This window comes from Miscanthus floridulus, chromosome 19 (genome assembly GCF_019320115.1).
Source record: "Miscanthus floridulus cultivar M001 chromosome 19, ASM1932011v1, whole genome shotgun sequence".
Lineage (NCBI taxonomy): Eukaryota > Viridiplantae > Streptophyta > Magnoliopsida > Poales > Poaceae > Miscanthus > Miscanthus floridulus.
In genome coordinates, this window is record NC_089598.1 from 7,497,835 (window position 1) to 7,521,038 (window position 23,204).

The 23,204-nt window shown below is 45.8% G+C and overlaps 3 protein-coding genes across 3 annotated transcripts; all 3 read left to right on the forward strand.

Annotated features, from left to right (window-relative positions):
* Window positions 1-4,363: 4,363 nt before the first annotated feature.
* On the forward strand, window positions 4,364-10,417 carry LOC136529274 (WAT1-related protein At4g01440-like). Its single transcript, XM_066522359.1, has 6 exons — window positions 4,364-4,597; window positions 4,743-4,805; window positions 4,904-5,020; window positions 5,140-5,548; window positions 9,536-9,687; window positions 9,974-10,417. The coding sequence occupies exons 1-6, from the start codon at window positions 4,407-4,409 to the stop codon at window positions 10,134-10,136; spliced, it is 1,095 nt and encodes a 364-aa protein (XP_066378456.1). The 5' UTR covers window positions 4,364-4,406; the 3' UTR covers window positions 10,137-10,417.
* A 2,670-nt stretch (window positions 10,418-13,087) lies between these two features.
* LOC136528944 (WAT1-related protein At3g30340-like) lies at window positions 13,088-15,485 on the forward strand. The gene is made up of 7 exons (XM_066521953.1): window positions 13,088-13,414; window positions 13,531-13,593; window positions 13,706-13,822; window positions 14,322-14,739; window positions 14,826-14,977; window positions 15,123-15,246; window positions 15,467-15,485. The coding sequence occupies exons 1-7, from the start codon at window positions 13,224-13,226 to the stop codon at window positions 15,470-15,472; spliced, it is 1,071 nt and encodes a 356-aa protein (XP_066378050.1). The 5' UTR covers window positions 13,088-13,223; the 3' UTR covers window positions 15,473-15,485.
* An 81-nt stretch (window positions 15,486-15,566) lies between these two features.
* Window positions 15,567-16,684, forward strand: LOC136528945 (pectinesterase inhibitor 12-like). The gene has a single exon (XM_066521954.1). The coding sequence runs from the start codon at window positions 15,828-15,830 to the stop codon at window positions 16,419-16,421; it is 594 nt and encodes a 197-aa protein (XP_066378051.1). The 5' UTR covers window positions 15,567-15,827; the 3' UTR covers window positions 16,422-16,684.
* Window positions 16,685-23,204: the final 6,520 nt, after the last annotated feature.

Consider the following 23,204-nt stretch of genomic DNA (forward strand, 5'->3'; position numbering starts at 1 on the left):
ATATGGATGTTACAAAAGTAGATTGGAGATGTTGCACATGTTGCAAGTGTTTCGGAGACATGTTGCAAGAGTTTGTTCAAAATGATTCATCTGTTCCAGACATATGTTGCAAGCATTTTGATGTGGATGTTACATATGTTTCACATATATGTTGCAATACTATGTTACAAATGTTTCATCTGTTCCTGTCTTGTGTTGCAGCAAGTGTTTTCTTGTTGCAAGTTGCAAGTGTTCTATCTGGATGTTGCGTATGTGCTTTACACATATGTTGCAAGTGTATGTTCTAGATGTTTCATCTGTTTCATGTATGTTCTAGATGTTTCATCTGTTTCAGACGTATGTTGCATTCAAGTGTTTCATGTTACACGTGTTTCATACTGTTTCAGACGTATGTTGCATTCAAGTGTTTCATGTTACACGTGTTTCATACTGTTCGGAGAGTCAGGGACGCGGGGGAGTGATGGTGGCATGACACAGCACCAGGGATTGGGGCACGGCGAGCCGGTGGCCGACGGACATGGCGCGCGGTGCGCTGGGCCGGCAGCCATTGGCACAACGGGGCGGGGTGGGGCGGGTCGAATCGAGGTAGACGGAGCGGATTGCGAGCGAGTCGAACGAACGTAATGACGGCACGATGTGCATGTGGGCAAGACGAATTAGCGGACGGGGGCAGGCTGTCCGCCAGCACGTCCCATTGGGAAAAGAAACTCCGTGCCAATATTGGCCATATGAATGAGTTTGTTTTCTGATCGATCGACAATTCCTTTGAGCAAATCTTCTGATGCCGCATACCGCATACATACGTGACCTCCAGTCCAATATCTGTTTCTCCTTGTTTCTTTTCACGTATATATATCAATCTCTGTACGTCTTCTAGTTGGACTCTGTGACTATGTCTCCTTTCCTTTCATTTTCTTCTCTTGCTATTCTTTTACGCGAGCTGCACCTGGACTCCAATTATTTAATCCATACGGATTGATCCCTCAACTACGTGATGAACTCGGACTGAAACACAAGCAGGCGTTAGGCGCCGACTCTGACATATTGGCTCTCTGTCTATAACATATCTGCATCTGAATACCAATTATCTGGAAAGTACAGACAGGTTGCTGAAACGGGCAAACAATTAGGCCCAGACATGTCTGGACTGAACAGAATCTTTCTTGCAATCAACACTCTAGCTCTTGGGTTGCAGAAGAGTTCCACGGTAGGCACAGCCACAGACTGAAGTACACACACTTGTCCATGCATGCACGTATCACTTAATAATTCATTGATCGGCCAAACACCATTATCACTATTACTAGTAGCCGAATTAACCAAATTAATACATGTATGACCAAGTTGTTTAACATTCAAATGTGGCTATCTATTATTTTTAATAAAATATATCATCATAAGCCAAATTTGAGTGTTACAGATGGAGAGTGTAGCATTCTTATACAATTAATAATAGTATTAAGTATTGGAAAGATCTAGCAGCATGTGCTGATCAGTGATGACCTCTAGCTAGTAATTTAAGCTACTGTATCTGTTCTTGGCAACTTTACAAGGATGGGATTGGGAAGGTTAGTTGCTACTTTGCCTTTAGTTCGTTCACTTCGTTCCAAGACTTTTATCATATACAACAGATCGAAAAGGAGCCTGCGTCTTCCGGCAGGTCGAAATAAATAAAGGCAAATAAAGATGTGAATAATTTTATCACTTTCGTCCATGATGCCACGCCATGCCGTACAATGAGCAATGCATGAGTGGATATGAAACCGACGCCCATTCGATCACAATTCACAGTGTAAGTGTAGCTGATTACAATGCGCACTAGCATTACGGTTGTTTATATGGTAGCCGTTAAAGGCCTCTTTTTCGTAAGATGCTTTGTCAGTGACAAGAGCAGATCCACTACCAATATATATCGATCTAGTATGCACAACCTCTTGTCCCCAAAGAAAATCAAGCAGTGACAATGCCAATGCATGCAAAAGACAAAATGCTTTTGTTATTATGTGAACTAAAGGCCTAATAATATACACAAGCTGCTTTACAATAATCATCAGTATGTAGGGTAAGCAGTAAGCACTTTGGTGGCTAGGGCATGGCCACAAATGCCTGCACCTCCTTTTTATCTTTGCTTTGCATGCTTTTCCATTCCTTGAATGTGCTCCGATCCTCTCTTTTTTTTTCTTCAGAGTGGTACCTCCCTTCTTGTAGCTTTGCCCAGCTAGACCTCCAAAGATGGAAGAAGATATTGCTGTTGGAGCACACAATCTCCAGAACATGGCACGAATTCTGCTTCAGGATCGTGTCTGAATTCTGAATCTAACCACTGAAAGTGACCATTGTTGCCAGATGCACGTATATATGCTGCATAGTGTTTGTTGGTGCAAGTGGATATTAACTTGCATGCAGTTACTAGCTCTAGCTAGTACCACTGAAACTGAAAATGACCATTGAGCAGCTTCTCACTACACAATGTGCTGCGCCCTGTCTGCAATTCCTGCAAATATCCTAGAACGAAACTTTGGTGGAGGTGCTGTGCAAGTCTAGTTAGGTCTACTAGCTCTTGTCGTTGGCGATGAAGTGCCCCCAGTCCATCCAGGTCATGCTGGCCACTTGCTGCAAATGCAGTTGTGGCGAAGTGCAGAGGCACAATACAATGGCTTGTGTTGCGCAAGCGACAACCGCTCTCTCCATTCCTTTGTTGCCAGTGATACACCACCAATGCACAATACAATGGCATGTGTGTTGCTGCAAATGCAGTTGTAGCGAAGTGCAGAGGCACAATACTGATGCAACAGGAGTGATGTATGTACAGGTGATCAGGGATCACAATGGTGGATGAGGCAGAGAGCTTTCGAGCCTGTTCGCTGGTTGATTTCTGGACTGATAAGCTCGACTGATGCTGGTTTGTTGTGAGAGAAAAATACTGTTGGCTGGCTGATAAGCCCTGACTGAAACCAACGAGCGACATCTATACATGCACGGATATACGAGGTGATCACCCCACTAATTCTCCTGCTTTCCCTTGGATTGGGCAGCGGCGCCCTTCTTCCGCTACGGAATAGTACTGCATGCTCATCACTGATTCCAAAGGCGTGCAGCTTGTAGGACACACTAAGGCCTTGTTTAGTTGGCGAAATATTTTGGGAAATGGTACTGTAGCACTTTCGTTGCTATTTGACAATTAGTGTCCAATCATATTCTAATTAGGCTTAAAAGATTCGTCTCGTGAATTTCGTCTAAACTGTATAATTAGTTTTATTTTTTATTTATATTTAATGCTTCATGCATGCGTCCAAAGATTCGATGTGACAGGGAATCTTAAAAAATTTTGCAAAATTTTGGGAGCACTAAAGTGTGCAAGCAATTGGGGTTCGGCCTGCCTGCTGTGCTAGCTCTTTCTGCTACCTGCTTCCATAACCTTCATTTCAGTCGGTAGTGCTGAGTGTTCCCTACTTTTTCCATTTGTTTTTCTCTTCTCCACTCCCTTTCACCTCCACTCTCATATTCAGGACAAAATTGAGAAGACATTTGTGCGGTCAAAATGTTCCGGCAACTTGCGTGGTAACTTTTCATGGTGCTCAAGAGCTAGAGAATTATATCAGGATGGACTGTTCCAGGATTCTTCACTTTCACATTATCTTATTCATTCGACTGTTTGACGCTTGGCAAAGATGATAGGTTTACTGAGTGCCTAGGATTTGACACTCGGCAAAGAAGGCATGTTTACCGAGTGTCAAATATTAGACACTCGGCAAAGAAGCCAACATTTGTATGTTCTGGGCCAGTCTTTGCCGAGTGTCCAGTATTTGACACTCGGCAAAGAATTCAGGTTTGCCGAGTGTCAGGTCCAGGACACTTGGCAAAGGCGCCGTGACCGTCTCCGCGCCGTCGAGTTACTTTTTTTCGCCGAGCGTCGGTTTCAGTTCTCGGCAAAGTATTTACCACATGCCCGATAGAAAACACTCGGTAAAGAGACGTTTGTCAGCACTGTAGATGCCGTGCACTGTTTGCAGAGTGTTACACTCGGCAAATCTTTTGCCGAGTATTTTGTAGGCTTTGTCGTGTGCCTGCCTGTGGCACATGGCAAAGCCACTATTTCTGGTAGTGGTGTCTCATATGTGCCCTTACACACATGTTTATATCAGGATGGACTGTTCCTGGATTACCCTTTACACACATATTTATATGTTTTTCAAGTCATCGATCAGCATTTAGAGCCTTTATCGCCTTTTGTTTGTGGGTAAAGGGTAACTACGCATATGTTGTCACATCTCTTTTTATCAGGAGCACTACGAACCAAGTAAAAGACCTATAAATAGTCCATTGCAGGAGCATTGTTACGTCAAAATTCAGGTGAGGTGGTGAAGCCGGTGGCCAAACGGTTACACAGCACACTCGAAGCAGCAATGTTGGGGATGGCACGCATCAACGAGTGGAAGCCGGTGATCGCGATGCTAGTCTTCGACCTCATCTCTGCCGTGACAACAGCCCTGATCAAGAAGGCGCTGCAGGAGGGGCTCGACCGCCTGGTGCTCATCACGCTGCGGCAGCTTGTGGCCACAGTCTTCCTCGCTCCAATCGCTTACTTCAGAGAGCGGTACGTACTAAAATGTGACATTTTTTCAGTGAAGTGAATGACCAAAATTCAGATGCAGAACCAACTTATAGCTACGACCTAGATAGGATGTTGTAATGTGATGCTAATGCTTGATTCGCGCCCCCTCTTTTGCCTTTTCATGCAGGAACACAAGGCCTAAGCTCACACTGGAGATCCTAGTCTACCTCTTCTTCAGTGCAGCATTTGGGTACGTACAGTCACAGATCCTAGTCACTCCTTTTTTTTATGATGAGGATACATAACATTTCTGTCTGATTCACTATTCCTTTTCCTGCTCCTGTCCAGCGCCGCGCTCTCTCAGTACACCTTCTTCTACGGGCTGCAGTACACCACCGCAACGTTCGCCATAACTTTCACCAACGTGGCTCCTGTGCTCACTTTCCTCATTGCAGTCTTGCTAAGGTGCTCCTCCAGCATCCTTCAGTCTCCTGCACCTGCTCTTGTTCTGATGAAACTGAAAGTCTGAAACTCCTGAAACTCTGAAACTGAAAGTCTGAAACCGGCCCTTTCCTTTCACTCAGGGTGGAGTCACTGAACATGAAGAACAAGGCAGGAGCAGCAAAGATCGTCGGAACGCTCACGTCGTTCGCCGGCGTCATGCTCCTGACCCTCTACAAGGGCGTTTCCTTGACGCACCTAGCTGAAGAACCTAGCCCGGATCACCACGGAGCAGCACCAGGGTCGTCGTCGTCTGACAGGAAGAGCTGGACGCTGGGAACTCTGGCATTGCTCGCCAACTGCCTTTGCTTCTCCTTCTGGCTGCTGCTGCAGTCCAGGCTCACCAAGAAGTACCCGGCGCTCTACTCCAGCACGGCCTACATGTTCCTCATCAGTTCACTGCAGGGCGGGGCCCTCACGGCGGCCATCCAGAGGCGAGCTTCGGTGTGGGTTCTGACGAGGCCGCTGGAGATCGTTACGGTCTTATATACAGTAAGCTGATGACGACCTTAATTTCCTTATTGTCACTTTCTGTTAGGCGCGCAAACCTTTTGCGCGTTCGAGAAAAAATATCGTCTTTACGACTTTACGTACACTTCTGTTTCTGTTTGTTTTGGTATATATTAAAATCTAAAAAGCCCTCCAATCCCTGCTTGGTGAAGTGAAGCCATCATTGGCAAGGTAGAAATAACAGTACTTTGATAAGCTGCATATAGCCTTTTCAGATAAAAGTAGGAGTAAGACGGACGTTGCATTTTTGGCATAGAATAGGAAGAATCCTGAAGCCAATCCTAAAAACCCCCTGTAGCTTTGACTTACGAAAGTTAGTAATAAAAAACTTAGCAGTTAGCACACAACTCCTTATTACTTTTTTGCTCTTTATATTTAATCTAATATTAAAGTATATATGGAGAGTTTATTCTTTTGTCCTCTCCAAATTATGACAAGTGGGCCTAGGCTTCTGAATCTGCCCCATGTGTAGCCATATGACGTGTAAGATAGGGGCGGATCCCGCAGTGGGTGTGGGGGGAGGGGGGGCTCTAGCCCCCCTAGTGCCGCTGAAGCCATGGAGTCCCCCCTTAGCCCCTCCGGAATTCTTGCAATGAATGCACCTTGAGGAGAGTTTGAAGTTGTCTGGAGATTTTGGGCTAGCAGCTGGGCTTACAAAAGGGTAGGGATCGTTGAAGAGGAAATGTTGTAGATCTCCTCCCATTGGAGGGGCGGCAGTGGCGGTGAGGAGCCCTCAGACTTATGATCGCAGCAATTGTACGACGTCAAGGATTTGGACCACCCTAGTGTGGAGGGAGGCCCCGACACTGGTAGCGGCGGCCGAGACATAGAGGAGGCCACAAAGGTCCGACTAGAGCGATTGGACGCCGCACAGAGCTGCACATGCAAGGAATCCACTCGCACCACACTCGCCTTCTCCTGGTCTAGATGCTTGAGCGTCTCCACGAACCGGTTGGTGCCTATCGTCGAGGTGTTAGGGGCCCGACGCATCCTCCTTAGGTGCTTCACCCGACGGGAGCAGCTAAGACTACCTGTCGGCGAAGCAGTGTCAGGGTTAGGGGATGCCGGTGTTAGGAGGAGGTGCTGCAGGGGGAGAATCTGGTCGAGGTTCTCTTTGAAACGTTAATTTTCCCCCATTACATTGCCCTTGTTGTCTTTGTAGTAGCCCGTGATTGACTCGTACCTGGTGTTACAGGGGTCGACCATCTTGGCGATACCTGGTAGGGATCGGAAGAGAGCACACAAGCTTAAGTTAATTCCAAAACTGAAGCCGCCATGTTGGAGTTGTTCACTCTTCACTGACCAGGGGCAGATCCAGCGGTGGGCAGGAGGGGCTCTAGCCCCCCTGCTGCTGTCGAATCCGTGGAGCCCCTTAGCCCCTCCTTGGAATTCTTGCCATGAATAATGCAATTCGCGATTTTGTGCTAGCACCTGGGCTAAGTTTCCTATGGGCTTCAATGAAGTGAAAAAGAACCACTCGGTAACCAACCTTTTGGCCTTCTCCATGCCCCTAATTCTCTCAAATCCTTACCTGTGCAGTTGTGAGCTATGGTAGGCGATAGATGTGGCGTGCGAGCCGCCGTAGTGCTACTAGAAAGTGCACACGCGCAAGGGAGACAGAGTGCGGAGGCACTGGAGGCCAGAGCGCAAGGGGCAGGCGCAAGCACGACTGAGCACCTGAGCGACTAAATGGGTCCAATGCGATGAGCAAGAACAGGTGCATATAGCAAGGAGGTAGGGCGCACCGCCGGCCTATGGCACTGCACTGGATGGAAGCATGGTGGCCGCCGGCTGCGGCTGGGATGCACGCCTCCACGACATAGGCACATGGGCGTCCTGGAGTCCTGGACGACTAGACTGGATATATAGCTGGTTGAGCGGTTGACAAGTAAGCTAGCACCATGTTCTAAGTTCTAATAATCTATGTTCTCCTAAGTGATAATTGGATATTTGGATGCTTTGGCAATTGTGTGGGTTAGTTATTGGTGTTAGATAGAGCATGACGACGTGTTGTGAATCCGCCACTTTATCTTCATGGAACAACACATGTTCGCTGCTGTAGTTCATGTCTTTCAGGTGTTCAATGAAATGCGTCACTAGCCAGGCGAGTAGTTGCATCATATCTTGTGATTTGAGAAATTCCTACACTATAATAATATATGCACCTTTTTTCTATTTAGCGAGTTACTAATTTGAGCACTTAGTGTCTTGATTGTAGTAGCCTATAGTAGAAAACCATGTGAAAGCTCGCTTTTGTATCTCTGGAAGCACAACTTCATGCTCATGCCTTCTCACCATGGTATGAACTTGATTGCTTGAGCCCCTTAAATATTTATCCCGGATCCGCCACTGGTATAGGCTTCCCCGTCTCCACATCCATACATTAACTATAATAATATTAAAGAGCGAAAATTTATTCCTCCAAATTTTTGGTCCATTGCACTCTCTTCCTGTTTAGTTGATCCACTCTCTAGAGCATAAGAGTTTACTAAAAACAGTAAGACGTGATGAATTGGACATTAGAGTCCCAATTGGTTTATTATCCTATTGGTGACCTGATTAAATTCATAACCCATACCCATACGAGTTAGAATACCGCACGTAGGATCACAATATGCAGTCTGATTTTAAAAAGAAAGTATTAGAACATATGATGCAAGATGTAGATTCTGCTGTAACTTGCAGCGCACGATCGAGTATGTTTGCTAGTTTTATAATGATTGGTAAAACTGGCATGTACCCATCTCAATAAGGAAAGGCACAGTATATAAACCCAGACCTAGGAGGACAGAAGCGGCACATAAGCTTACTATTCTGATGGATTTGATGACGCCCATCGGCACTCTCAAGGTGTAGAAAGAAAATATTGCCTACAAGTTCTTTGTAGGTCTTGGTGGTCACTTTGATCACCGGAATAAGTGTAAGTAATACGAACAAAGCCACTCACTTTTTTCTCCAGTCTCCTATCATTAATATTAAAGTAGATGTATTTTTTTCTTACATCATTTCTAGAAGCCTCTCTTCCCACACGCAGAACGGAACGTGTATATCTCAAGAGTTGTTTGGTGCGTTGTTTTTGCCCCCGTCGTAGCTAGTGCTTCCCACTGTTATCGGATCACTTAACTTTATGTTTGGTTGGACTGAGCCGGAAGTCGATAACACAGGGATTAGGTACGGCACTTGCAATGGTCAGGGCCAAAGCTATGTTGTTCTTAGAGGTTGCAAATGCACCCTCAAAAATTATAAAAACAGTGTATTTGATTGAAATTTCACCAAATTAAACATCACTTCATAGTTGACAAGAGGGCCGGGGCTGAACAAAACAACCACCGCTCATACTCTCATAGTCGACGAGACGTTGGCACCTGATCCTATCGAGTCCCACCTATGCACGTGTCCATCCCTGCAACCTCTACATAGGGGGTGGACGACGGATGCATGCAAACAGACGTCAATAACACAAGATCTCCATGATTGTTCTGATGAACGCCTCACCACTCGTTGGCTTGCTTTGTGTCTTATCTGGATCTCAATCTCTCAATTCGATGCAGTCCATATGCATGCAACAAAGACTGCCCCACTATTGCCAGCGCGATTTGATCCCATCCCATCCTTCTTTTTCGTCTAGACCAGACAAACGCGATCCGATGTAGCTAGCTAGATCATCAAAGCACACATGCATGAGCTTGTAGGTGGCCCTTCTAATCTGCCTCTCGCGTGAATATAGTGCAAATGTTCAGTATTATACTTGATAACGAGGACGAAGTAAATCCAGACGGGAGAGTACACAACTACCATAAACGACAACAGTTCCAAATTATTGGGAAGGCAATATAGTACAAATGTTCTTTTTTTTCTCAGAAAAAAGAGTTACAAGCTGATGAATTCTCATTCATCTTTCTGTTCTTTGATGACAACTTAAAGCAAATCAGAATTTGTATTTCAAGCACATATTTATATATGTTTCAGGGAGTCATGGGGTCCGGAGTGGGCTACGTGCTGATGACGTGGTGCGTGGAGAAGAGAGGGCCGGTGTTCACGTCAGCCTTCATCCCTGTCATCCAGATCATGGTTGCCATGATGGATTTCTTCTTTCTCCATGAGAATCTCTATCTTGGAAGGTAAGCTATCTGTTGTATTACCATACTCAACATCCTCATCATCAGCTGAAGAATTTTGAAGCTGTCGTTGGCTAGCAAAATGCATGGCCCCCAGCAGGCAGTAAGAAAATAAAATAAAAAAAAGAGAGCAGGAGTATCCATACTAGCTAGCTCTGCAGACACCTACCTACATGTATACGTCACGTTGAAGTGATGGCATGCAGCTAGCTGGGTTTTTGGAATTGCAATGGATGGACCAAAATGCATCACTTTTATTTATTTATTTTGTTGTTATCCATGCATGCAGTGTTCTGGGATCCATACTCTTGATTCTGGGCCTCTATATTCTGCTGTGGGGAAAGAAGAGGGATGCCTCAGAAGCATCATCATCATCATCAGCTGCTGCTGCCGCCAAGGAAGAAGAGGAGGAGGAGGAGGAGGAGGACAAAGAGAAGCAAGTCAGATCATGAGGACCAGCAGACCACTCTTATCTTTTTCTTCTTTTTCCAAAACAAACCAGGATGAGGACCAAAAGATACAGTTCTTTGGACTGTGATCCATACTTGACATATATACTTAATATAATAGTATATAATAATTTCCTGCTTGATTTCCTACTACTAGGTGGAACTAGTACTACTGTACTAAGAAGGATGGTCTAATAATTCTGCTAGTATATGTAGTATTTGTTTTAATTCCCTTTGTGGCCAAATTAGTATATATAATAGAGAAATTTTACGGTGCTTGAGAATAATAAGGCCCCGTTTGGCAGGGCTTCACTTCACTAGTGAAGCCATTTTTTTTTTGCTTCAGTTCCACGAACAGTTCCACCGGTGGAGCTGAAGCGGTTTTGGTAAACCGTTTGGCAAAATGGCTTCCCTGTGAGAGCATGTTTTTAGGGGTCTGGAGGAGGAGCCGGGAGAAGCCACTTTTTTTGGCTCCATCCCACCCCAAATCACTGTGAGAGATGTTTTTAGGGGCTTCACAAGTGAAGCTATTTTACTTTACCCCGTTTGGTAGAAAACGGCTCCAAACGGCTCCTGAAGCCGGTAGAGAAGCCTTGCCAAACGGGGCCTAAGAGCCTTTCGTTCATCTAGATCTAATGGTTAAAAATGTAAAGGAATCTAATGAGAGGAACTTAAGTTGTGGACCTGTAACTGATTTTTATATTTATCCAAAGGGTAGAATGGTATTTTGATCGGTAGAACCCCTACCCGCAGATTATCCTTCCCTGTTGGATAATGTTGAATGGGTACAGGTTCTCGCACCGCCGGTCCATAGTGCCATGGAGCGCGCGGCAGGGCCATCCTCACCAGCGAAGACGTCTAACGGCACTTTAGTGATCGGCAAGAAGAAGAAGCCCAACTGGTCCATCTTCGAGATGGACGACGACGTCGGCTGCGACAACTTCAGTCTGCCGCACCGCCTGTGTGCTGCTCCTCGAGGCGCACCATGCACCACGCCGCCGGCCGCCTGGGTAGCTGCCCTCCATCGCCATCACGCGTCAGGGACACAGTGCCGCGCCGCCTCGCTGCCGGCCAGTGCGATGCCGATGTCGTCGATCCCTTGCAGCCGGCAAAAGCCGCGGGCGGGCTCCAACGAGACCCTGCAGGCGAGCGATGGTGAGCTTGGACACGACAGACGCCGGCACCAGTGCACCTCGTGCAGGCTATCGGCGACGAGCCGGCGAACTGTCTCCGGCGCAAATGCATGTGTGCGTTCCGTATATTAGCAAAATGTCTAAACTATCCTTAATTATATTTAATTAATTACTTTTACATCAGACGTCTGGAAAAAAATCGATAAGAGGAACTACCGGTTCCTCCAAGCACAGTAAAACATCTCTATATAATAATTATCTGTGTTGTTTCCTCTCTAAAAAGAAGCATTAGTACTTTATTTCCCCATAAAAAAAGATAGTACTACTTGTATAGTTGTATTCTACAGTTGCATGTGTGTTTTTGCTTACCCTAATGACCTAATTTTCTTAGTGTGCCTGACCGTACCATGCATGGAAAAAAAGTTACCATGCATGCATGCAATCTCTCCAAAGTTCAGTCATAGCTAGGCCGATGGGGCCGGTGGCAGAAGTCAGTGGCGGAGCCAAGGGGGGCTGGCAGGGGCCATGCCCCCCCCCCCCCCCCCACCTAATATTTCACAACAACAAAAAATTAGTAGTATGACTTAATATTTTTTATTTATATTAAGAGGGAGATTATATAAAATTATTGTCATATATATCTATTAATATCTTCTAGATAGTATAATCATATAAAAACTAGATAATAAAATTATCGCAATGAAAAAAACCGAGTCGGTACTTAAGATTTACAAAGTCACCCTAGACGTCTTGTTGTTAACGGGCATGTCACTTACTACTGGAAAAAATAGCACCTTAGATCCTAGGATACATATAAGAAATTGTGAGCACCCGTTTAAGTCAATTAATTAATTCCGACAGTCATCACAAGAAATTTAACGAGTTGAGTTGCACTTAGTTTTTACATGTTGGCTCTTTTGGTCGCCCCCCCTAAATATAATTCCTGGCTCCGCCACTGGCAGATGTCACCCATAATTCGACACGTTAGAATGTCTTTTTCTGTCACAATGAACACGGAATTGCATTGGGTGCGTGGGAGGAAGAAAAAAGAGAGAAATGTTCTTCATGCACACATGGCGCTTGTCTTGTACCCCCAAATTCGCCATTCTCCTATGTGGGCGGCGCGGCGAGCGAGAATCGATGCTCCGGATTTGATGTGGACCTAAAGCAACGTGTGCCAATGAAAGCAGAGACAGTGGGCATTGGATTTTACTCCTTTCTCATGGAAAAAGATGCATACATGTTCTTTTTTATTTCCTAGCTCCATCTACATATATGGTGCATGTTCTTAAACTGGCCCTAAATAGAGGTAGTAGTCATGACAATGCCTGAGTGCTCAGGCAGCATCCAATGCCCCTACAGTAGAAGCGATTGACGCATGCAGGAGCAGGACATCTGATCTAATTGCATCACGTACGGGTCAGGTCACAACCAACGTGCTTGCCAAAACTGATAAAAAAGATGAGGAGCTTTTAAATGTTCGATCCACTGCACTGCACTACCTAAAGAGCTGGGTATTCTGCTCACTTGCTGGCTGCACAATTTGCTCATGGATCAAACATGCACGTACATCTTCCAGATTGCAAATATGATATTCTCAGGTCAGCAAAGCAAATAGTGTAAGCACCAGCTAGCCAGCCAATGGTTGCTAAGTGCTTTGTCCTATACCCAATGCAAAACCCCTAGTCACAGCTCAAGCTAGAGCATGGTCACGTGTTAGGAAAACGAAACGAGGTCGATAGGGAACATCCTCCTTTCAGATGCCACTGCATGCATCATCAGCACCTCCAGCATGCAGGTAGCAGCACTATAAAGCCACGACATAACCAGAGCAGACTGCTCAGCTCATCACACAAAGCCATCGTCAGATCGAAGCAAGCTCAGGATCGATCGAGAACAGCTAGCGTGCTAGGGCTCTGCAGCTGGTTAGTTGCTGCTGCTTGAGCCTTGAATCGAGATGTGGAGTGCACGATGCATGGAACAGTGGGCGCCGACGGCGGCAATGGTGGCCACCAACGTCGTGATCGCCGTCATGAACGCGCTGATCAAGCAGGCACTGAGCCAGGGCATGAACAGGCTGGTCCTCATCACTTTCAGGCAGATGCTGGCCACCCTGTTCCTTGGACCCATTGCCTACTTCAAGGAAAGGTAGGCGATGCTGTGGGTGGTGTGGTGTGGTGTCAAAAAAGGCATGCATGCATGGGTATATATTTCGCTATAGATTGTTGACGGCCAATGTTTTTTCCCCCCCCTTCATTCATCAGGAAGATGAGACCAAAGTTCACAACCGAAATCTTTGTCTACACGTTCCTCAGTGGAATTCTTGGGTAAACACCAACTCCACTCTCACACACACACTATGGTATTAATGATTCAGTTGGTTGTTCTTCATTGTTCCTGGATTGATGAAACGTTTGTTTCACGTGTTGCCTGCTGCAGGCCGGTGCTGCTTCAGTACACATTGTTTGTGGGATTGGATTACACGACAGCAACATTTGCTGCAACTTTCGGAAATTTGCTTCCAGTGGTTACTTTCCTCATATCACTTGCTTTCAGGTAAAAACCCAGCTTCTTTCAGCAGCAGTTTGAAAGGCTCTTCCCTCTCTCTCTCTCTCTCTCTCTCTCTCTCTCTCTCTCTCTCTCTCTTGGTCAAAATCTGGACCTTAAATTTGCAGTATCTATTTGTATTATAAAACTGGATGGCACAAAAAATTTAACTACAAAGTAGCAGAGTGCTGTCACTGCTATGGAACCTTATACTTTTCAAATCAACCAGTACATCCTAAATAAAGTGCCTAAAAAGGAAACTTCAACTCTGTTCCCATGAGAAAGTTAGCTGGTTTTAAAATGGTCCCAAATTAAGCAGCATGCTACAACTAAGGGTCCTCAGCAGAGCACATTAGCTCAAATCGTCACTTGATCATCTAGGATCTTGTACATGTCTTATTAACTCCTATATATGGATTACTTTAAGCGCTTTCCGTAGAAATATATATATTCCCACTCAATTATATACATAAGCTCACAAGTCACAATAATAAACTTCATCTTTCAGATTTGAAGCACTGGAGGTGAGGAGCAGGTCAGGGAGCGCCAAGATCTCAGGGACACTCATCTCCCTCGGCGGCGCAATGATGCTCACCTTCTACAAGGGTTCAGCACTGACCCACACCACCACATCGCTGTCGCCGTCATCCATGGCTCCATCCTCCTCCGGCAGCAGTGGCGAGCACGGCACGGTCCGGTGGGTGCTGGGCTCCGTCTCCATGCTCGCCAACGTCGTCGGCTTCGCGCTGTGGCTGCTCCTGCAGCGGAAGTTCACCCGGAAGTACCCGGCCGTGTACTCGGCGACGGCGTTCATGTCGCTCTTCAGCTTCGTCCAGGCTGGAGCGCTCGCCCTGTCGGTCCAGAGGAGCAGCCTTGCCGTGTGGGCTCTCAGGGGAACCGTAGAGATCGCCACGGTGGTCTACTGTGTAAGATTTCTTCTCTTGCAGACTGCAGACACATTTGTCACTGTTGCGGCAGCATTGTTGATGCAGAATGCATGTTTGTGGTGCAGGGTATAGTGGCATCTGGCATTGGGTACCTTCTGCTCACATACTGCGTGGAGAAGAGAGGCCCTGTGTTCACTGCTGCCTTCAGTCCGCTCGCTCAGATCTTCGTTGCCGGCATCGACCTCTTCATCCTCCATGAACCTCTCTACCTTGGAAGGTGAGGTCACAATCACAACACCATGCTGCTCATCTCATCGACGATCTGCTCCCTAACTGCAGCCTAATTATTTTCACTGAAGACTGCCGTTCCTCACTGAACATTCTCCCTAGCTAACTGTTGCTTTGTGTTCTTCATCTTGCAGCGTGCTAGGATCAGTGCTGGTTATTCTCGGACTCTACCTTGTGTTGTGGGGCAAGAAAGAGGAAGTTGCTGCTGAGGCGGCGGCGCAGCCAGCTCAGGTGGCCGAGGTAGAACAGCAAGAGAAGGTGTGATTCTTTTTATTACTCATCAGTCATCAGTGTGACAGAGCAGTGACCATAGCTAGAAGAATCATGTGTGAGTGGGACAGAGTGCATATGATCTCCAAGCTCGATCTTACTACTGCTTGTATTATACTAGGTTATCCATAAATCTCTTCATGCTGTAAATAAAATTCTCTGAAGTGTTGAGAAAGATGTTGCCAAAGTTCATGCTTCACTATTTCAGAGCTAACGTAGAGCACTATCCACTGGTGGTACGGCTGGGCCACTGTACGTCGCTGACAAGTGGGTCCACAGAGAACGAGAGACCAATATGCTTTCTCATGTCGCTCAAGAATAGCAAAGCACTACTACTAGCTGTTGAATGGTTCTGCTAGCTCGCTCAGTCAGTGAAGCTCTCTGCATCAGACACTTGTCTCGCCTGCTCCGACAAGAACTCCGCACCTCCCAGCTCTTAGCACACATCTGGGCGATAAAGAGCGCGCCCGCACTTGCATAGTTGCATTCATTCTACACCAGCAAGATCATAACAGTGTGCGTGGATCCAGCACGATCGTATCGAAGAACGAAGCCATCGTCACAACGCAATGCAAGAACGCCGCCGCAGCGCCACCATGGGGGGTGTCACCGCCACGACGCCGCTCTGCTACCTGGCCGCCGCGGCCCTGCTGCTTCTGCTGGGCACGGCCGTGAAGCCGTGCGGCGCGCAGGTGGTGGTGACCATCGAGGAGGCGTGCCGGATGGCGACGACCGGCGGCGCGTCGGGCGTGAGCTACGACCACTGCGTGGCGTCGCTGGCGTCGGATGCACGGAGCCGCGACGCCGCGGACCTGCACCACCTGGCCGCGCTGGCGACGCGGATCGCCGTGGAGCACGCGGCGGCGACGGAGGCCAAGATCGAGGACCTGGGTGAGGTGGAGGAGTCTCCCCACGCACGTGCGCGCCTGCACCACTGCCTCGACCTCTACAACGCCGCCGCCGACGTCCTGCGCGACGCGCTCGACAACCTCCACGCCCGCGTCTACGGCAAGGCGTCCCAGCAGCTGGCCGCCGCGCTCGGCGCCGCCGAGAGCTGCGAGGACGTCTGGAAGGGCGAGGAGCATGTCCCCGTCGCCAGCCACGACAGGGAGTATGGCCGCATGGCGTTGGTCGCACTCGGCCTCACCAGCGGCATCGCGTGATCATATCGCCTACGTACTACCAGTGTCGTCTCATCGGCTCATCCCATCGATCGCACGCCATTGACGACGCCATGGCTGTCAAGTCGTCATCATAAGCTAAAGTCGCATCTTTCTGCTTGGAAGTTGGAAATCGTGTGTCACATTATATATGTGGTCGATGTATGTAATCGATCTTGCTTTCGTCCATACACCTTGATGTGATTTTGGCATGCATGTAGAGTGATATTATTTGTTTAGCTATTAATTTTGTTCGTTTTCCTTTGGGTTCATGCCTTCTTCTATTCTTTGGGTATGTATGCATGCAGGGTATACATATTATACACTCGTATATGTTGTTCATTCTTTGGGTTTGTAGGACTTGTACGGTTGCATGGTGGTAAGTAAATATATCACATCTGGAATCAACTACCCACAAGATCAATGGCTTCCTGATGGCCCTCTATACATCACTCACTTACAGTGGCGAATCTAGGATTCTAGTTCAGGGTATGCCGCCCAAAAATTTTCATATACAAATTCGGTAAAGCCATCTGGCAATTCGGTAACAATTGAATTTTTTTTCCTTCTAATACAATGATACGCATACTTATGCGTATTTAAGAAAAACAAATGAATTTTTTAATATAATTAGGAACATTTGCAATAAAAATAACAAGATAAATGTTAAATTCAAAGATTAAGTTAAAAACATCCACACATTACAATATAAATAATAAATAATTCAAACACCATATTGGTACTTTAAAATATAAGCATAAAAGAGAGTAAGAGACTCACAATCAAATGAAGGATTTAAAACAGCAGTAGCCGTCACCTTCTTTATGCATCCTTCTGAAAAAGAGATGCAATGTCCCTGCTCTCTCTGTATAGATTCTACAAAATACAATGCCAAATAATTAAAACAAATTCTTCTCATACAAATCGAATTCTCACATGAAACTAGACAAATACTGACATGATATCGGTCTCAATTGTCTCTGATGTCGGGGGAAATCCCCAATATCTCATTGCACCTGCGCGAGTGATGATTTTATGATATTAGCAAATAGCAATGAAATTAAGTAGACAAAAATTTTCTATGAGAAGACGAAGAGTGGAAGAGACTTGAAGAGAAAAAGAAATAAATCTCACCTAAGCGAATCTAAGATAGTGAGTAGCAACTACGGAGTCGATAGGGTTTCATACCGGCGTGTGGCACGCGGCCTCCGGCGGCGGTGTGGACGATCAGACGAGGATGAGGATTAGGGCATCGGCGGTCAGGCGGCCCGGCGATGTGGTGTGCGCGTCTGTACGACAAGACCAAAGGGGAATGTGTCCGTGGCTATGGCTGCATGGCCTCATGAGCCGCGTGGGCCTCCGTCACATGGTCACGGTCACACCCACTAGGGGCGAGCGGTCACATTGCATGTGGCCCGCTAGGTGCTGGGCGTCCATGTAAGTGTTCTTTTCTTTTCTTTTATTTAAAAAATACACGTATATATACCGTAAAAGTTTCTGGGATCGCAGGGTAGCGAGATGTTTCGTCGAGGTTGAGTAGCTTCGTCACAGCACATGTCAGCTTTCCTAGAATTTCTTCCCAGTTCTAGGGGTACTGTTTGTTTCGTTTTGGAGGGCAACAACTCTCTCTTGCGAAATTTCCACGGAACAATTGTAACGGACAACCTATTCAATCTGGAGCTTGCCCACCTTGTCCGCTTGTGGTCAAAGGCCGCCATGGCATTCTGCCCTTAGAGCAGCCACGCGGCATGAGAAAAATCGATGGTTGCAAAAAAGAGGCAAGGTTGAAGCATCGTTTATTCGTTTTTCTATAACTCGTTTATTCATTTTTTTTTAATGTTGCAGTACCACTAGGCCTAATGTATCGGTGCAATGTGTTTTCCAAAATGGGTTTGATTTGCGGCTTAGGCCCCGGCTCACTAACGCTTCTAGCAATCAGCTAGACAGCCTGACTGTTTGTTTGCAGGGGATCAACCTCGGTGACGGCCCAGACACAAGACTGCTCAAGCTAAACTGCAAGCCATACACTGCTCGGGGAGCCTATGCCGCTCTTGACACTGCACGCGACAACACAGGACTCACATGATCGACGCATCTGGAGGACTCAAGTACCAAACAAAGTGAAGGTGTTTGCCTGGCTGTATTTCAAAGACAGGTTGAGCACAAGAGTCAACCTTCACGCCAAGCATGTTGTTGATGATGATCAGTGCCAGAGGTGTGCTCATTCAGTAGAGGATCGGAATCATGTCTTCTTCGGTTGCTCAAGCAACTCTGAACTCTAGAGAGTCATTGGGCTGAGTCATATTTCTCCTCTGTTCGATGATGAAGTCTGGAATGCCAATGCACCCCCCAGCCTCGACGCGTCGATTTGGCCGTTCGTTTTCCTGACGATCCTCTGGAGACTATGGGACGATAGAACCGGTCAAGTTTTCCGGAACGAAACTTCCTGTAGTAGAGCTGTAATCTCGCGGGTTTGTGATGACCTTGTGGTCTGGCGCAAGCGCCTTCACCCTGATCTTGTAAACAGCCTCGATGGCTGGCGTAGCTTCCTTCTCGATTGTACTGGTACTGCTTTTGCTCACTCCGGGTAACTGGAGTGTTTGCCTTTGGAATGAAGAAGGTGGGGAACCCCCCCCCCCCCCCCCCCCCCCCCCCCCCCCCCCGTTTTACTTTTTTAAAAAAAAACTACCCACAAGATCTTGCAAGGGCTAGGCTATTTTCCCTCTCTATTTCTATGTATCTATCTATCATTTCTATCTCATTGTCATCTTATCTTCTTATACAATTACTAGCATGGCTTGAGCATCACCGTTGGTGTAGTAGATGTGTTTGCAAGTGAAGCTAGACCCTAGGGAAGTTCCGCGTGTTATCTTGCTTTCGACCTCGTGTGACAATATAGTTAGTTTTAGACCCTGTCTTTGGTGTAGTTTATTGGATTAGCTTACGCACTTTCTAAGGCTTCCATTAGTAAAGATTAGTACATAACAAAGCCATCCACTTGTTACTTTTGGATTCGATATAAACATGGGTTGGAATTAATACTTTGAGGGAAAATCTACTTCTTCACCGTACACTTGCAGTTCACGAGTTGCATGCTTACATAGCACCAACAACGGGCCACGTAACACCACTAATAGGGTAAGTTAAAGTCTAGGGTTGTATCTCACAAAGGTTTGTTTAGCAGTTCTTTAAGCATATAGACACATGTAGATAATATTAGCCTAAACTTTTCAACAGACTAAACGGTCACCTATCAATGGTATGCACCCGCTAGATCTGCGCCTAGATGATCCTATAGTACGTCCTAACAATGGTATTAGTTGAGCCTGTTGTAGGTGTAGATCTAGGTTTTGGGGTAGAAAAGAAGAAGAAATTAGAAGGAGATAAATCGATTGGTTTGAATTGAGCAGAAACAGTCTAACCCTAACCGCAACCCTAGCAATAGAAGTCGGAGTGGGGGGACCTACTTGGGCCCTCCTGACCGCCGGCGCTACCGCCATTGAGCGGGAAGGAGGGCACCGCCGTCGTGCGGGCAGAGACCCGAGCCGCTGGCCAGGGAGGTCACGCCATCGCGTGGCCCTCCGCCTCGAGCTCGGGGTCAAGGGCAATGTTGCAAGGCCGCTCAATGGCAGTGCGCTCCGCCTCAGGCCAGTGCGCTCGTTGACGAGGGGGCCCGCGGCGGCGCCACCACCTCATTCCCCGGCCGCCTCGGGTGGCCACCGCTGCCTCGACTACGCGCTGAAGAGAGGAGAGGGAAGGAAAGAATGGAGTCTAGGGTTACGGGGGAGGAGGCCGGATTGAGCGCGCTCGCCGACCAGGGGCCCGCGGTGGCACCACCACCTCATTCCCTGGCCGCCTTGGATTGCCACCGCTGCCTCAGCTACGCGCTGAAGAGAGGAGAGGGAAGAAAAGAATGGAGTCTAGGATTACGAAAGAGGAGGTCAGACCTAGTTTTGTTCCTCCGAGGTTGAAGGGTGACCGTCCGATCAGATCCGACGGCTGAGAGCGGCCGGGCCGGATGCGGCCCAAGCGGGAAGCCACTTTTCTGGCCTAGGCCCAGGTTGCGGCCTAGGCCTAGGTTGTGGCCTAGGCGTGAGAGCGCGGCGCGCACGGCTCGACCACGAGCAGTTTTTGCTGCTGGGCTGCAGGAAAGCGCAGCACACGAGTAGGCCTTCAGGCTAAAATGCACAGTAACAGTCTTGTATTTAGTTTTATTATTTTCAGAAGCAATTTTAGATGAATTATAGTCAAATTTAAAGTTTTACATCCCTGTCAAAATTTGAACCAACGGAATAATTTTTTTAGAGAGTAGATGAGTACAACAAAATGCTTCCAAAAAGTAGATAAATTTCCTTTTCATGTTTCTGCTGCTATGATTATATCAATCCTCTAATTAAATTGGACCAACGGGGAAGTTATAATTGGAGGAGTAGGCATTTTTTGTTTAAGTTCAATTATGGTATTGTTATTTTCTGACCAACGTTGATGATAACAATATTATAAGTTTATTCATGAGTTGTTTTTCTATGCATTAATTTCATTTCTGCCCAACGGTGTTATAGAATTAATGTAGAAGAATGTTGTATTTATGATCTTGCTATTTTCTGACCAAAGTTGATGATAACAATATTATAAATTTTATTTATGAGTTTTATACATTAGTTCTATTTCTGTCCAACGGTGATGTAGAATTAGTGTAGAAGAATATTGCATGTTTTAATTTTGATCAACGTTAAATTACAGCATGCAATTATAATGTCAAATATTTCTCACTTTCTCTAACGTTGTTTTCAGGCTGACCCAATGATATTCATCTCATCCATTCCGTCCCTCAATGGGAGCAATTATAACACATGATGAGAGAAGCTTGAGATAGCACTTACGCTCTCAGATAATGATCTAGCACTTATCTCTCCGTGTCCCACTGAGCCTATGGACCCGGTGAGGGTAGAAAATGAGACCGATGCAGTTTTCGCTATTCGGCAGCTTGACCACGATGAAGTGAGAATGAAGTACGATCTTGATCATGCAAAGTGGGATAGTTCAAACCGCAAGTGTTAGATGGTGATTAAGGGCACCATTGAGGATCCAATAAGGGGTTCGATCCCAGAATGTACCACCGCCACTGAGTATCTTAAGAAGATAGAGAATCAGTTTACTGGCTCTTCATAGGCTTATGCAAGCACTCTCGTTAAGAAGTTAGTTAATGACAAATACTCTAGTGGAGGGATTAGAGAGAACATATTGAAGATTAGCAACACGGCATCTAAGCTCAAGCCAATGGACTTGGGGCTCAAGGATGAGTTCCTAATTCATTTGATTTTTGCTTCTTTGCCCAAAGAGTATGAGACTTTTATTATGAACTATAACTTACAACCAGAAAAGTGGGACATTGAGAAGCTCATTGCAATATGTGTGCAAGAAGAGGAGAGGCTTAAGAGCTCACATAGTGACTCCGCCAACCATGTGAAGGAAAATAAAAGGAAGAACTTTTACAATAAGAAAGACAATCCACAAGAGAAACCTCAGTGGGATAATAGCTCCTCTAAGTCACAAGAAAAGGCCCCTCAGACAGATCACCATCAGAAATCCAACTATGTTCAAGTGGACAAGGACACCTGCAAATGGTGCAAGAAGACTAGACACTATCAGAAGAATTGTCTAGATTTTCTAAAGCACCTGATGAGAAAATGTGAGGATATTATTACATTCGTAGATGAGTCCTTATATTTAAGTTATGCAAAATCTACTTGGTAGATTGATTTAGATATAAATATTTATGTTACAAATTCATTATAGGGATTCCATACGAGGAGGACCCTACAAAGAGGAGAAAGACACATTAAGGTGGCAAATGGACTCCAAGCTGAAGTTGAAGCCATTTGAGAACTCCCATTAGAATTAAATGATGGCTTTGTACTTAAGCTTACAGATGTCCTTTATGTACCCTCTTTGCATAAAAACTTAATAAGTGTTTTACGTTTAGACGATAATAAATTTGATTGCCATTTTGGTAATGACAAATGTAAGATAATATTTAATTATAAGTGTGTTGGTCTTGCCTTTCGGCAAGATGAGTTTTATTTGTTATCGCTTTCTAAGAATGTGAATGTTGTGAGCACTGAGAATGAGAATGTCTCCTCGTCTATTAATGCAAGAAATAAGCGAAAGAAAGTTCATGATGTATCATCAAAATTATGGCACTGTCGTTTAGGCCATATTTCGATTGGGAGAATAGAATGATTGATTAAGAAATTAATTCTTTCACCATTAGAATTTTTAGATTTAGAACAGTGCATTGATTGCATAAAAGGAAAATATGTTAAAAATAAAGAAAGATGACAAACGAAGCGTAGGAATTTTAGAAATAATTCACACAGATATCTGTGGTCGTTTTCCTGTGAAAAGTGTGGATGGTTATGATTCATTTATAACATTCATAGATGATTATTCTTGTTATGGCTATATTTATCCAATTAAGGAAATATCAGAAGCATTGGATAAATTTAAGATATTTAATGCTAGTAGAAAATCAACAAAATTTAAAGATTAAGATAGTAATATCTGACCATGGGGGAGTACTACAGTCGACATACCCCATATGGCCAAGTTCCTAGACCTTTTGCAAAGTTCTTATAGAAAAATGACATAGTTGCCCAATACTCTACACAGGGCGAGCCTCAGCAGAATGGATGCAATCGTACCTTAATGGATATGGTGAGAAGTATGATAAGTTACTCCACCGTACCTATAAGTTTATAGATGGAGGCGTTAAAAACCACCATT